This window comes from Vulpes lagopus, chromosome 8 (assembly GCF_018345385.1).
Source record: "Vulpes lagopus strain Blue_001 chromosome 8, ASM1834538v1, whole genome shotgun sequence".
In the NCBI taxonomy this organism is placed as follows: domain Eukaryota; kingdom Metazoa; phylum Chordata; class Mammalia; order Carnivora; family Canidae; genus Vulpes; species Vulpes lagopus.
In genome coordinates this window covers 96,768,890-96,782,985 of record NC_054831.1, presented here as the reverse complement: position 1 = coordinate 96,782,985, position 14,096 = coordinate 96,768,890, and the positions used below count along the sequence as shown (strand labels likewise).

Below are 14,096 nucleotides of genomic sequence, written 5' to 3'. Positions count from 1 at the left end.
AATATTCTCTTATAATTATATTTCTCCAGTGTTGGTTGTAATGTCTCCTCCTTCATTGTGATTTTATTTGGGTCCTGTTTTCTTTTTGATAAGTCTGACTATGGGTTTAACAATTTTTGTTAATTCTTTCAGAGAACCAACTCCTAGTTTCCTTGATCTGTTCTACTGTGTTTTTGATTTCTGTGTCATTTATTTCTGTTCTAATCTTAATAATTTCCCTTCTTCTGCTGGTCTTAGGCTTTATTTGTTGTTCTTTTCCTAAGTCCTTTAGATGTATGGTTAGGTTGTGTATTTGAGACTTTTCTTGTTCTTTTTTTTTTTTTTAAGATTTTATTTATTTATTCATGAGAACACACACACACACACACACACACACACAGAGAGAGAGAGAGAGAGAGAGAGAGAGGCAGAGACACCGGCAGAGGGAGAAGCAGGCTCCATGCAGGGAGCCCGACATGGGATTCGATCCTGGGTCTCCAGGATCACGCCCTGGGCTGAAGGCGACGCTAAACCGCTGAGCCACCTGGGCTGCCCCTTTTCATGCTTCTTGAGGAAGGCCTGAATTGCTGTATGCTTCCTGCTTATGACCACCTTTGTTGTGTCCCAAAGGTTTTCAACTGTCATGTTTTCATTTTCATTTGTTTCCATGTATTTTTATTTCTTCTTTAATTTCCTAGTTAACCCATTTATTCTTTAGTAGGATGTTCTTTAACCTCCATGTATTTGTGGTCTTTCCATATTTTTTTTTGTGGTTGACTTCAAGTATGGTCTGAAAATATGCATGGTGTGATCTCAGTCGTTTTGCCCTTATTAGTCCTTGGTTTAAAATCTGTAGATTCCTGTAGATTGTCTTTATTTCTTTCAAGTCCTTGTTGCTTTTGTTTTCTTGCACACTCGAAGTATATCTTTTAATATTTCTTGCAGGGCTGGTTTAGTGTTCATGAACTCCTTTAGTTTTTGCTTGTCTCAGAAACTTTTTATCTCGCCCTCTATTCTGAATGACAGCCTTGCTGGATATAGTATATCCACGTGAATATATCATGTGCTTTTCTGGCCTGCTACTAATAACCTCTTGTGTCTACTCTTTCAGGTGAAGGACCTTTTGTTCCTAGCTGCCTTCAGAATTCTCTTTATTTATCTTGGTATTTTGCAAGTTTGATAATGATATGTCTTGGTGTTGATCTGTTTTTGTTGATTTTGAGGGGAGTTTTCTGTGCCTCTTGGACTTGAATGCCTGTTTCCTTACCCATATCAGGGAAGTTCTCAGCTATAATTTGTTCAAATAAATATTCTACCTCTTTTTTCCTGCTCTTCTTCTGGGACTCCGATGATGTGGATATTATTGCACTTTGTGCAATTGCTGAGTTCCTTGGGTATATTCATGACCTAATAGCTTTATTTCCCTCTTTAGCTTCATTATTTTCCATAATTTTATCTTCTCTATCACCTATTTGTTCCTCTGCTTTTTCCATCCTCATTCTGATTACAACTAGGCAGTTTTGCATCTTAGTTACAGCATTTTTTATTTTGGCCTGACTGGTTTTTAGGTCTTCTATCTCTGTAGCCAGGGTTTCTCTGGTGTCTTCTATGCTTCTTTCAAGCCCAGCTAGCATTCTTCTGGCTGTTGTTGTAAATTCTTCTTCAGATATATTGCTAATATCTGTTTTGGACAAATACCGGGCTTTGATTTCTTCTTAATCTTTTGGGGGAGAACTTCCATTTTGTTATTATGTCTAGGTTTCTGGGCTTTTGTTAAAAATTTATTTTTTACTTTAAAAAATTTTTAATTAATTAATTTTTTTTTAGGTTTCTGTTTTCTGCATCTTATGAAAGCTTGTTATGTTTCCTGCTCATGAGAGTAATATTAAGAACAGGTCATAGACTGTCCAGGGCCTAGCAATTCATGTAGTATTTCTGGTGTATGCTGTGTGTACCCTGCTGCTGTGTTTTGGCTTCTGTTTCCCAGACATCAGTCTTCTAGAGTTCCTCTTTGCTTGCAATGGGGAGTGCTTGCACCTTTACCTGGGTGCACTTTGATTGGTTTATTAAGACTAGTTAAAGAAAAGAAAAGCCTAATCCAAGAACAAAGGACAAGTAACAAAAAAGGAAACAAAATCTATAAGCCTGATTCTGAAGAAAAAGGAAAGAGAGAGAGAGAGAGAGAAAAGCCCGATACCAAAATTGAGAAAAGGAAACAAACCAACAAATGAACAAAGAAACTGTAGACCTGATTCCAAAGGAAAAAAAAAAGAGCAAACAATTCAAAATACAAAATACAAGAAAAAAAAAAAGAAAGGAAAGAAAGCCTGGTCTTATTTCCACCAGAACTGAAGCTGACGCTTTGGAGCACTCTGATCAGTAGACTTGGTACACGTGGGGGTGGCGGGTCGGTCTGAAGCGGAGGCCACTGCCCTGGCTCCTCACACCTGCCCTGGTAAGGATGGCCCCGCTGGGCGCAGGGGGACAGGTTCGGCGTCAGTGACCCCAGCCTTCAGTGGGGGCGCGGTGCTTTCTCCGAAGGCCCCTGTGTGGGGAGGGCTGGTGGGACGTGATGTCTCCCTGTGCCCCCCTCCCCGGGGGGGGACCTCGCAGGAGAGCAACCAGTCTCCGCTCCTGGGTCCCAGGCTTCGGTCAGATCCCTGCCCTCGACCTCTCGGCACGGCTGAGCCCGGCGCCACGGTTGTCCCTTTGGCTGGGGGCTGGGATTCAAAACTCCAGATCTTGAAGGAGCGGGCCCGGCGCACGCTGCGCGTCCCCGGAGGGGAGAGCGGTGGCGGGGCCTGTGCGGAGGGAAGCGGGGCCGGTCGTCGCCTCTGCGCTGTGGCGGCCGCTCGCTGCCCCCCGGCCCGCTGCCCCCCGCTGCCCCCCGGCCCGCTGCCCCCCGGCCCGCTGCCCCCCGCTGCCCCCCTGCCCGCTGACCCCACGGCCCGCTGCCCCCCGCTGCCCCCCGAGCCCGCTGCCCCCGCTGCCCCCCGGCCCGCTGCCCCCGCTGCCCCCAGGCCCGCTGCCCCCGCTGCCCCCGGCCCGCTGCCCACCGCTGCCCCCCGCTGCCCCCTGCCCGCTGCCCCCAGGCCCGCTGCCCCCCGCTGCCCCCCGGCCCGCTGCCCCGGGACCCGCTGGCCCCCCGCTGCCCCCGGGCCCGCTGCCCCCGCTGCCCACCGGGCCCGCTGCCCCCCGCTGCCCCCGGCCCGCTGCCTCCAGCTGCCCCCCGGCCCCCCGCTGCCCCCGCCTGCCCCCCGCTGCCCCCCGCTGCCCCCCGGCCCGCTGCCCCCCGCTGCCCCCCGCTGCCCCGCTGCCACCTGCCAGCTGTGACCCCGCTGCCCCCCGCTGCCCCCCGCTGCCCCCGCGCCCGCTGGCCCCACGGCCGCTGCCCCCCGCTGCCCCGCCGCTGCCCCCGGCCGCTGCCCCCGCTGCCCCCCGGCCCGCTGCCCCCCGCTGCCCCCGCGCCCGCTGCCCCCGTGCCCCGTGCCCCGCTGCCCCCCGCTGCCCCCGGCCCGCTGCCCCCGCTGCCCCGCCGCTGCCCCCGCTGCCCCCGCTGCCCCCGCTGCCCCCCGGCCGCTGCCCCGGCCCCGCTGCCCCCCGCCCGCTGCCCCCCGGCCCGCTGCCCCCCGCTGCCCCCGGCCCGCTGCCCCCCGCTGCCCCCCGCCCCCCGCCCGCTGCCCCCGCTGCCCCCCGCTGCCCCCCGCCTGCCCCCCGCCTGCCCCCCCGCTGCCCCCCGCTGCCCCCCCGCTGCCCGCCCGCTGCCCCCCGCTGCCCCCCTGCCCGCTGCCCCCCGCTGCCCCGCCCCTGCCCCCCGCTGCCCCCCGCTGCCCCCCGCTGCCCCCCGCTGCCCCCCGGCCCCGCTGCCCCCCGCTGCCCCCCGCTGCCCCGCTGCCCCTGCCCCCCGCTGCCCCCCGCTGCCCCCGCTGCCCCCGGCCCGCTGCCCCCCGCTGCCCCCCGGCCCGCTGCCCCCCGCTGCCCCCCGCTGCCCCCGCTGCCCCCCGGCCCGCTGCCCCCCGCTGCCCCCCGGCCCGCTGCCCCCAGCCCCTTCCGGATGCGCTCCAGACGGGGTCCCCGCAGCCGGCCCCTGGGGCGCACCCTGGCTGCCCTCGCCGCTCTGCCGCCGCCTCGGCGCCCCGGGCCCTTCTCTCCCCCACCGCCCGCCTCTGGGTCTCAGCCGCGGGCTCTCCCGGCTGCTTCCCTAATCCCGGGGGGGGGGGGGATCCCCAGTCGCTGAGCGTGCGGGCTGCCGGGCCTGGGTCCTGGGCCCGCCCCCGGGGCTCCTGCGCGGTCGTGGGTCGTGGACGGCGGGCCCCCGGGCTGCAGGCCGGCCGCTCTTCGCAGCCTCCTCGCTTATTCAGCTTCCCCCAGACGCTGGACGTTGCTGGTACAGCCTTAAGCAGGAGGGCGAGATGCAGTCCTTGGCGGTCTTCCGGGATGCGGATCCTGTACCCCCGCTGGTCTCGGCCGGCCCCGCGGGCTGCCGTGGGCTTGCCCGACCCCGGGTTTCTTGGGAACCAGTGTCAGGTCACCTCCGGTAACAGTCACTCTCCGCCTGGCTTTTCTTGCACAGAGCCTGAGGTTTACCGAGGCAAGGAGGCAGGCTGGCCAAAGCGGTAGATGCTGCGAGTTTCTGCTGATGCTAAAGAAACAGTTTTAGCATACATTATGGGAAGAACTTTGTTTTTGCATTGTCATTTATGCCTCAGATTTATTAAGATTTATAAACGGTGTTTTCCTTGCAGTTTAGATGCCTTGGAATATTTTGTATTGATGGATTAAGTAATACATTCTACTTTGTTTCAAGTAAGGTCATCAGAGGATAGTAATTCTGGAATGGTTTATTCTATTTTTTAAAAGATTTTATTTTTCAGTAATCTCTGCACCCAACATAGGGCTCAGACTTAAAACCCTGCAATCAAGAGTCTGCTTCATTCCCTGAACCAGCCAGGCATCCTAGGAATGGTTTGTTTTTAATTATTTTTTTTCCAACCAAAATTTGGCAATAGAGGTGGCAGTACGAGACCTGGATTGTTGTAGTGGATGATTAGCCGTGGCTGATTCCTCTTCCGGTCTCATTTTATTTGGTGTACAACTAGATCATTCCTAAGCGACTTTATATTTTAGGGATCCAAGATCCTAATGTTAGGATTAAATTTAGAATCCTAAAAGCAAAGACGAATATAGTCCACTAGGGGGAGCTCTGCTCTTTTTAAATGTTCTCCTTTGTATTTAAAAATAGATTTCATGCAAGAGTGTATACACTTTATCTGCATAATTTATATAAGAATAATAAAGTGAATACCTGTTTACTGACAATTTGCACATTCTTCTCCAAGAGATCATCAATATCCTGTCTTCTGTGTTAATAATTTCCTTGCTTCTCCTTATTGTTTTAACACTCACGCTTGTATCCATAAGCAATGTATTGCTTTAACTCTTGAATATTTTTCTCTGTTTTGAACTTCATAATAACAGATATCAGAGAGTATGTGTTCTTCTCTGACTTGTTCTTTTCTTTCTCCTGGTTTTTGAGATTCATCTATGTGGATGTCTTTTTGGTTATGGAATTTTCTCAGCTACTTTATATTCTATCAGTATATCACAGTCCATTTATCTGTTTCCCTCCCACTGGAGATTTGGGTTGCTTCCAGTTCTTTGCTTTTATAAACAAGGCTGCCATGAACGTTTATGGACATGTCTCCTTTAGCACATGTGTACAAGTTTCTTTAAGCTACCCAGTTACATAGAGTGGAATTAGTTTAGGGGATATTGCTAGGTAATGCCAAACCATTTTCCATCGTGGCTCTGCTAATTTTTGTCCCCAGTAGTAGAAAACATTTGGTTTTGACTAACTTAATTTTTCCCAATCTGTTAAGTGTGAAATGCTTGTGATGTTGATTACTGATAGGTGCCTCTTTTGTATGTTTATTCATTATTCCTGATTCTACATCTGGAGATACCTGGTTCATGTCTTTGGACTTCTTCTATAGGATTTTTTTTCTTCTTATAAATTTTTAGGAGTTTAAAAATACATATTCTGGATATTCATCCTTTTTTCAGTTATTTGGATTACAAAGATCTTTTTTTTTTGTTTTATTTATGGCGTCTTGACAAGCAGAAAAGTTTTATTTTAACATAAGTGAATGTGTCAGTCTTTTTTTTTTTTTTACACTTTGTAGTTTTTGTATCTTGCTTGATCCTTTCATTACTGAAAGACATTTTTTTTATCATATTCTAAATTTTATGGTTTTACTCAGGATTTTTATTCATGATATGAAGTTAGGGTTGTTCTGATTTTCTGTTTCTGAAAAACAACCTATCTCAAACGTTAGTGTCTAGAATTTAGAAAGAGCTCATCTGGTAGTTTGTCCATTATCCTTAAGGCACCAGTTGGGCTACAAAAGTTCACTTCCAAGATGACTTCTTTCTCTGCTCAGAGATGTGGTTGGTGCCTTTGTGCTTCTTCGTCCCTCTCTCTTTTTACATGAGGTTTGATCCTATCGCGCATCTTCACACAGGGTTATTCTTTTTGTGGCGTAATGGTCTTAGGGTGATCATTATCCTTACATGGTGGCTGGATTCCAACCACTCTTGGATATGTCCCAAAGGCAAATATTTCCAATAGGCAAAAGGAGAAAACTGCCAGGCAGCTAAGCTAAGGACTAGGCCTAGAATTGGTAAAGCATCACTTTTGCCATATTCCATTTGTCAAAGCAGTGACTGGGATTGCTCACCTTCCGGGGGTAGAGAAATCTTATCTTGTTGAGTTTTTTACCTCATGAAAGCCACATTGAGGAAGAGCCAGACACACTGGGGAAAGCTGGACAATACCGTTGTGGCCATCCTTGCAAAATGCATTCTGGTTACAAGTGGCATTCATTTGCAAACTGCATTCATTGCCTGCCTCACGACTCCTCAAATATATCCCATTATGGTGTCACATAAAGCAATCACAGGCCCATAGCACTTCTAAAGTGCAGTTGAACATAGATCTGCCATTTCTTGATTAGGACAGAGTTCTGCTTCCTGTGAGTGATTCTGCATATTTCCTGGCTTTTCCCCCTGGAGTCTTGGCTCTACATGCTTAGTCATTTTTCCTTTTCCATAAGGAATGGCCCATCTTGGGGCACCTGAGTTGGTTAAGTGTCTGCCTTCCACTCAGGTCATGATTCCAGGTTCCAGGGATCAAGCCTTGTGTTGGGCTCCCTGCCCAGCAGAAAGCCTGCTTCTCTCTCTCTCCCTTTGCCACTCCTCCTGCTTGTTCCCCACCCGCCCTGTCAAATAGATAAATAGAATCTTAAAAAAAAAAAAAAAAAAGAAATGGCTCATGTGTACAGGGGAATAGCTTTCTCATATGCTTCTTGCTTATGAAAGCTTTAGATTCTTGACTGATTTTTACATTTTGAACTGTTTCCTTTTTAGTCCAAGTGGATGGTGATTCTGCTAGTGTTACTGTCTTAAAAATGCTGTGACTTTTCTATGAGTTTTAGTGTGGTTTACTCCATTAGACAAAATTCACACAAATGTCTTTGAAACAGGCTCTTTTTTGCCTGGGCTGCTTAGGAGTCTGCTATGGTACAAATCCTCAAGATTCCCCCCCTCCGCCCCCCCCACCAAGATTCTTAAACTCTCAGTTTAACCAAGATGATCTGTAAGGTGCTGCCTTCAATCTTTTTGAGGTTGGGTAAAAGTCTTTTTTTTTTTTTTTTTGAAAGAAGATTTACTTATGTTAGAGAGAGAGGATGTGTTTGTGTTCGAGAGCAGTGGGAGGAGCAGAGGCAGAGGGAAAGAGAGAATCCTCAAGCAGACTTCCTGCTGGGTGCAGAGACCAATGTGGGGCTTGATCTCAGGACTCTGAGATGGTGTCCTGAGCTGAAATCAAAAATTGGCCGCTTAACCGAAGGCGCCACCCAAGTGCCTCAATTAAAGTCTTTTATAGTCACACATGTGACTGCTCTGAGACCATGTTTTATTTTTATTTATTTTTTAAAGATTTTATTTATTTTTTTTCATGAGAGACACAGAGAGGCAGAGACACAGGCAGAGGCAGAGGGAGAAGCAGGCTTCATGCGGGGAGCCCAATGCGGGACTCGATCCCAGGTCTCTAGGATCACTCCTTGAGCTGAAGGCAGACGCCTAACTGCTGAGCCACCCAAGCATCCTGTGAGACCATATTTTACCAGAAACATCTTGAATTTGATATTGGTCGTAAGGCCATTTTTACCTTGAGAATCTTTTGGGGCAGCCCGGGGGGCTTAGCAGTTTAGCGCCGCCTTCAGCCCAGGGCGTGATCCTGGAGACCCGGGATCGAGTCCCACGTCAGCCTCCCTGCATGGAGCCTGCTTCTCCCTCTGTCTCTGCCTCTCTCTCTCTCTGTTTCTCTCTCTATATCTCTCATGAATAAAAAAAATAATCTTTTGTTGGGGGAGTTTGGGGATGATAAATAGTTTTGTTTTTGAAACAAGTCATGGGTCCTTTGAATTTCTTCTAAATTCTGCTTCAAAATTGAAGCAGTCCTTCTTCAGTTTATCTCTATCCATACCTTGTTATCAAGGCTAAAAGAAACCAGCCGGCACTTTCAACATTCATCCTGGAGAACTCCTTCTCCACATCCACCTTTTTTGTACTTTTCATGTTGCTGCAGGTGACAGTTTTGACTGAAATTGGTGCTACTATGCAACATGGGTCTTTATGGCCTCCAACCACCACTTCCTGACATTTGTTCTAGGCTCCCCTAACATGTCTTCCTGAGCTCTCCAGGCCTCCACTGACAGCCTGTCCTGATAGAAATGCCACAAATTTCTATTCTGCTTTTCTGTTGTTGTGTAACAAAACTATGCCCAAACACAGTGGCTTAAAACAATCATTGTTATTTTTACATAATTTGGGGGGGAGTATTAGCTGGACATTGCCTGGGGCTGTTGAGGCTGGAAAATCCACTTCCAGGATGACTTCTACATGCCCAAGTCTGGAGCTGCAGTGCTCCTTGACCTCAGTTTCCTTCCGAGCAGTGTCTCATCTCCCATGGCCTCTTTTTGTTGCTTAGGCACCTCTCAGTATGCTGCTCTCAGGGGCGTGGCCCTTTTGTACCTGATGGCTGGTTTCTAAGAGCTTGGCAATGAGCCTGGGAGTTCTATGAGACAGGAAGGGCGTTCCAGGCCAGTTAAGAGCTGTCTCATTCCTACCATCTTCTAGTTACCAAAGCAGTTGGAGTGGGATCACCCAGACTCAAAAGAATAGAGAAACACACTCAGAGTACCTCTTGATAGGGTAGTGGCAAGATCACTTGCAAAAGACCATGTGGATGGGAAGTGCCTTTGTAAAACATCTTTGGAAGTACACTCTGCAGCAGGGATGCAATTTCACATTTCCCAAAGGGATAACCAGTTGGACAGTCCATACTTTCTTATTGATCTGTAATATCTCTTCTCTTGTAAATCAGGTTTCTAAATAAATATGTATGTTTGTTTTAGATTGTCTGTCTAGACCCATGATGTTCACCTGGGAATCATTTTTTAGGGGACAGTGTCTGGAAATATTTTTGGTTATCTCACGTGGGAGGGTGTCCTATTAGCATCCAGTGGATGGAGGCCAGAGATGCTGCCGGACAACTCACAGTACATGGGACAGCTCCACACGGTAAGAATTATCCAGCCCAAAATGTCAGTGATGTTGAAGCTGAGAGTCCATGGTCTTTGCCATCAGTGCTGCCCGACTGTGTTATCTTAAATAGCCTTGGTAGCTGGTAGGGAAAGTCACCTCACTTTGTTTTTCTTTCTTTTTTTTTTTTTTTTCACTTTGTTTTTCTTCTTTAAGAATGTCTTTTTTAAAAAATTAATTCATTCATGACAGACAGAGAGAGAGAGAGAGAGAGAGAGAGGCAGAGACACAGGCAGAAGGAGAAGCAGGCTCCACGCAGGGAGCCCGACGTGGGACTTGATCCCGGGTCTCCTGGATCACACTCCGGGCTGAAGGCAGCGCTAAACCGCTGGGCCACTGGGACTGCCCAAGAATGTCTTGATTGTTGTTGGCCTCTTGCATTTCCATATACATTTTACAGTCAGTTTATCATGTTTCATAGGAAACTTTTTTTTTAATAATAAATTTATTTTTTATTGGTGTTCAATTTGCCAACATACAGAATAACACCCAGTGCTCATCCCGTCAAGTGCCCACCTCAGTGCCCAGCACCCCGTCACCCCCACTCCCCGCCCTCCTCCCCTTCCACCACCCCTAGTTCGTTTCCCAGAGTTAGGAGTCTTCCATGTTCTGTCTCCCTTTCTGATATTTCCCACTTATTTTTTTCTCCTTTCCCCTTTATTCTCTTTCACTATTATTTATATTCCCCAAATGAATGAGACCATATAATGTTTGTCCTTCTCCGATTGACTTATTTCACTCAGCATAACACAGGAAACTTTTTATTTTGATCAGAATTTCTTCGTAAGTATCTATCTTCATGAGGAGTATTGACATTGACATTTTACTGTTGAATATGGGTATTGAATCTTCTTATTTAATATATCTATCAATTTACATCATTAGTGTCTTTCAATAAAGTTTTGTAATGTCCCTATTAAATAAATAGGGCTTGCAAATCTTTGATGCAAGATGGTTTGTTCTCTCGGCCTGTTCGTTGTGAGGCTTTCAGTAAGTTTGCTTTCCTCTTTTGGGGCTTCATTTCCCCAAGTGAAAAATGTGACATTTGGATTAGGTCATCTGTGACAGGCTTTGAAGCCTGAGATGACATAATTGGAGTCTTAAAATTACAGGGAAAACTCTCAGTGCACGCAGTAAAAGAAGTCCATGAGGGGGAGCTCTGCTGCATTTTCATCTTTGGCCAGATTGCCCTAAAGATCCCACACCTGCTGTGACAGCTGCAGATATTATGGCAGAGATCTCATCTTCCCAGGGTGAAGGAAGAATGTGGCTCCCTGGTAGCTCTCCTATCACAGTTCTCCACATGAGAACTACCACTTTGGTTTTTGGAAGGTATTAATTGTTTCTGGGTGTGGGAATACAGGAAACACATTTTGAACCCAGGAGAACATTTATGGGGTCATCCTTATTGGACAAATGAATAAACTTTAACTGAGACACACTGTTACTTGCCAGAAGACAACACAGACTGTTGGTGAGAGAATTAGGGCTGGAACTCAGGTCATATTTTCACACTTAAGTTGAAGGAGTTGGGACGGTAAGCAGTGGGTATTAATGGTGGGGTGAGGGGTAGGGATGGTGTTTAATTTTTAAGGAACTGAAAGATGGGTGACCTGTGAACTCCCTGGACATGTTTGTAACATTATATGTGTGTGTAAATGTGAGAGTGTGTGTGTGTGTACCTGAGTGTGCACACGTGCTATATACTTTGGTTGGCAGTAGGGCAGTAGGACTTTTTTGTGATTGTTGGCTTCTTAGCAATAGGATCGGACTTCTGCAAGTCAGCCTTCACTTAAGAGTCAGAGTAACTTTCACTGGCTTTGGAGATTTATTTAATTTGTATTTTGGAATTGTTTGGAAATAACTGCCTTGGAGATAACTTGATTAAAAAATTTAAGCTGTCTTTCAGTTTATTTATCTTTAACTCAATTTAATTTCATTTTCTTTTCTCACTGACTTTTCAAATAAAGTGTAGTTATTGGATATTCTTTTCAGAGAAGATGAAACTCAACTTAATTTCATTAGCCATCCTTTTTCAAGTCTCTTGTGACTATTCTTGAAATATTCCTCTGTAGTGCTTATTATTTGTGATTCTTCTGATTCACCTCAATACAGACTTTTTTTTGGTAAACTATAGACATTTAAAAATTCTTTATATCTCTATGCATTTTCCTTAAGAATAAGATCTTTATTGTTTATTTGAATTATTTTTCCTGTGGGTATCATGGATAAGATTTTAAACCTTTGTTTTGGCTTAAATAAATAAAAAGTAAACTACCTCCTGACTTCCATGTCAACGTTAAGAAGGAGAGTTCTTGGGACACGTGGGTGGCTCAGCAATTGAGTGTCTGCATTCGGCTCAGGGTGTGATCCGGGAGTCCTGGGATCAAGTCTCACATCGGGCTTTCTGCATGGAGCCTGCTTCTCCCTCTGTCTGTATCTCTGCCTCTCTCTCATGAATCTTAAAAAAAAAAAAAAAAAAAAAAAGAATTCTTGTGTTACTCTTTCAAGGCAATGCAATCTCTCTTTCTAACAAACAGAAAAAGCTCCTCTGAAGAAAATTTGTATTTAACTACTTTTCTGTTACTCTTTATCAGATATGGTCTAGACTAGCTTAAAGAGAGTTAGATTGTACTTAGGCTTCTCTGTGTTAGTCCAGGGAGTGATGCTGCCAATGTCTTGGAGAGATAGGGACAGAGAAGCGTATAAAAAGGCAAAGAAGGACATTGGGTAGCTTTCCCCTCCTCTAAGTGAAGTGTTCCATATACAAAGGAAAGAGGATTAATCTATACCTGAATTAGTTATAAAAATGAATATTAGGCTGTAAGAGTCTTGTGCCAATATATTCTTTCTCAGCAAGTATCACAGAGAATTCATCTGTCCATAAGTTCTATTTATATATGTACCATCTATAAATTCTGGAGAGAGTTGCGAGGTGGTAAGGATTTCAAGCTGGGTGAAAGAAATGGATATTACTTTAGCAGCCCATGAAGAACATCTTTAATCATGAAAATCATTTGATAAGAGAACAAATTTTATTTATTTCATAATGTGTCACATGTTCGATTCCTGTTTTTCTTCATAAATGTTTATGATAGCCGTAATGAATGAACATTGAAAAAAAATCCCATGTTGGGTACAGTAAGCCATACGTGATAATTTGATTGAGTATGACCTCATTTATTATCTGAAGTTTGGAATTATTACATAAATTCTCAAGGATACAAGAAATGAGAACTATTGTTAAAATACCCCTATGTCTCCCATTGACAGCAGTAATAAAGATTTCCTTCTTGGTTTTTAGATTTCCTCCTTCTTCACCCCTGAAACCATATCCAAAGAAGCCTGCATACCAAAAGGATGTTATTAAATTTCCCGAATGGAATGACCCCCCACAGAGCACTTCACAGGAGAACATCCCAGTAAGGCCAGTTGTGATGGTAAGTGTGTTATTAAAAGATGGGCAGGGAGGTGGATGTAGAGTGGGAGGGTGGTGGTAGTGACGGTGGCTCGGGGTGAGGCTACAGCAGCCAGAAGTAGGAAGTGATCTGTGAACCACCAGCCTTAGTCTACTTCTTTTTATGAACAGTGGTCTAAAAGTACTTTAAAACACTAGCTTATGTGTCAACAGCTGAGAGAACAGTAACAGAGAAAGATTAGCTGTTGGCCTCTTTCTCTCTTGCCTGTTGACATTTTGACCAAATACATAGTAGCTATTTTCATAGGTTCAGACCAAGCAGGTTTCTGTGGCAACTCCCTTATATAATCTCCTTTTCTCCTGTGTTCTAGAAGTTACCCTTTTCTCTCTTTGTGTACTCTTGAATTTTGTTCTAAGTATTAGCAGTTGAAAGTAAGAAGGTTAGGGTGTGAAGTATTGTGGAATGATCCCTAATAGATGAACAACGGTAGATTCTGCTAGTTTTGGAAAAAAACTAATAAGCTTATTGTAGAATAGACTATAATTTTTTTGCATACTTTTTCTTAAAAGTATTCTCAGTAGAAGGCTACTATGATTGAGACAATGTTAAAAAATAAAACAGAGAAGAACTTTTTTTTTTTTTTTTTTTTTTTTTTTTTAAAGATTTTATTTATTTATTCTTGAGAGATAGAAGGAGAGACAGAGCCAGAGACACAGGCAGAGGGAGAAGCAGGCTCCATGCACCGGGAGCCCGACGTGGGATTCGATCCCGGGTCTCCAGGATCGCGCCCTGGGCCAAAGGCAGGCGCCAAACCGCTGTGCCACCCAGGGATCCCCGAGAAGAACTTTTATATGGCACTTTTTCAGAATTGTACTCACAAAATTTTTTTAAGTTAATATGGTCTAATAGATGTCCAATTCATACTTATTTGCAGAGATGTGATGTAAACATTTTAGGCAATTTAATTAAAAGAAAAACCTTTTTTTTTTTTTTTTTTTTTTTCCTGAAGAGATTGTATTCTCTCTTTGAAAAGAA

The 14,096-nt window shown here is 45.7% G+C and overlaps 1 protein-coding gene across 1 annotated transcript in view; it reads left to right on the top strand.

Annotated features, from left to right (window-relative positions):
* The window catches only part of DEPDC1B (DEP domain containing 1B), an 83,457-nt gene that overhangs the window by 23,577 nt on the left and 45,784 nt on the right, over positions 1-14,096 (top strand). Inside the window, exon 3 of the mRNA XM_041766899.1 lies at positions 12,947-13,082. Coding sequence (XP_041622833.1) covers positions 12,947-13,082 — 136 coding nt within the window. The remainder of the gene's footprint in view (positions 1-12,946; positions 13,083-14,096) is intronic.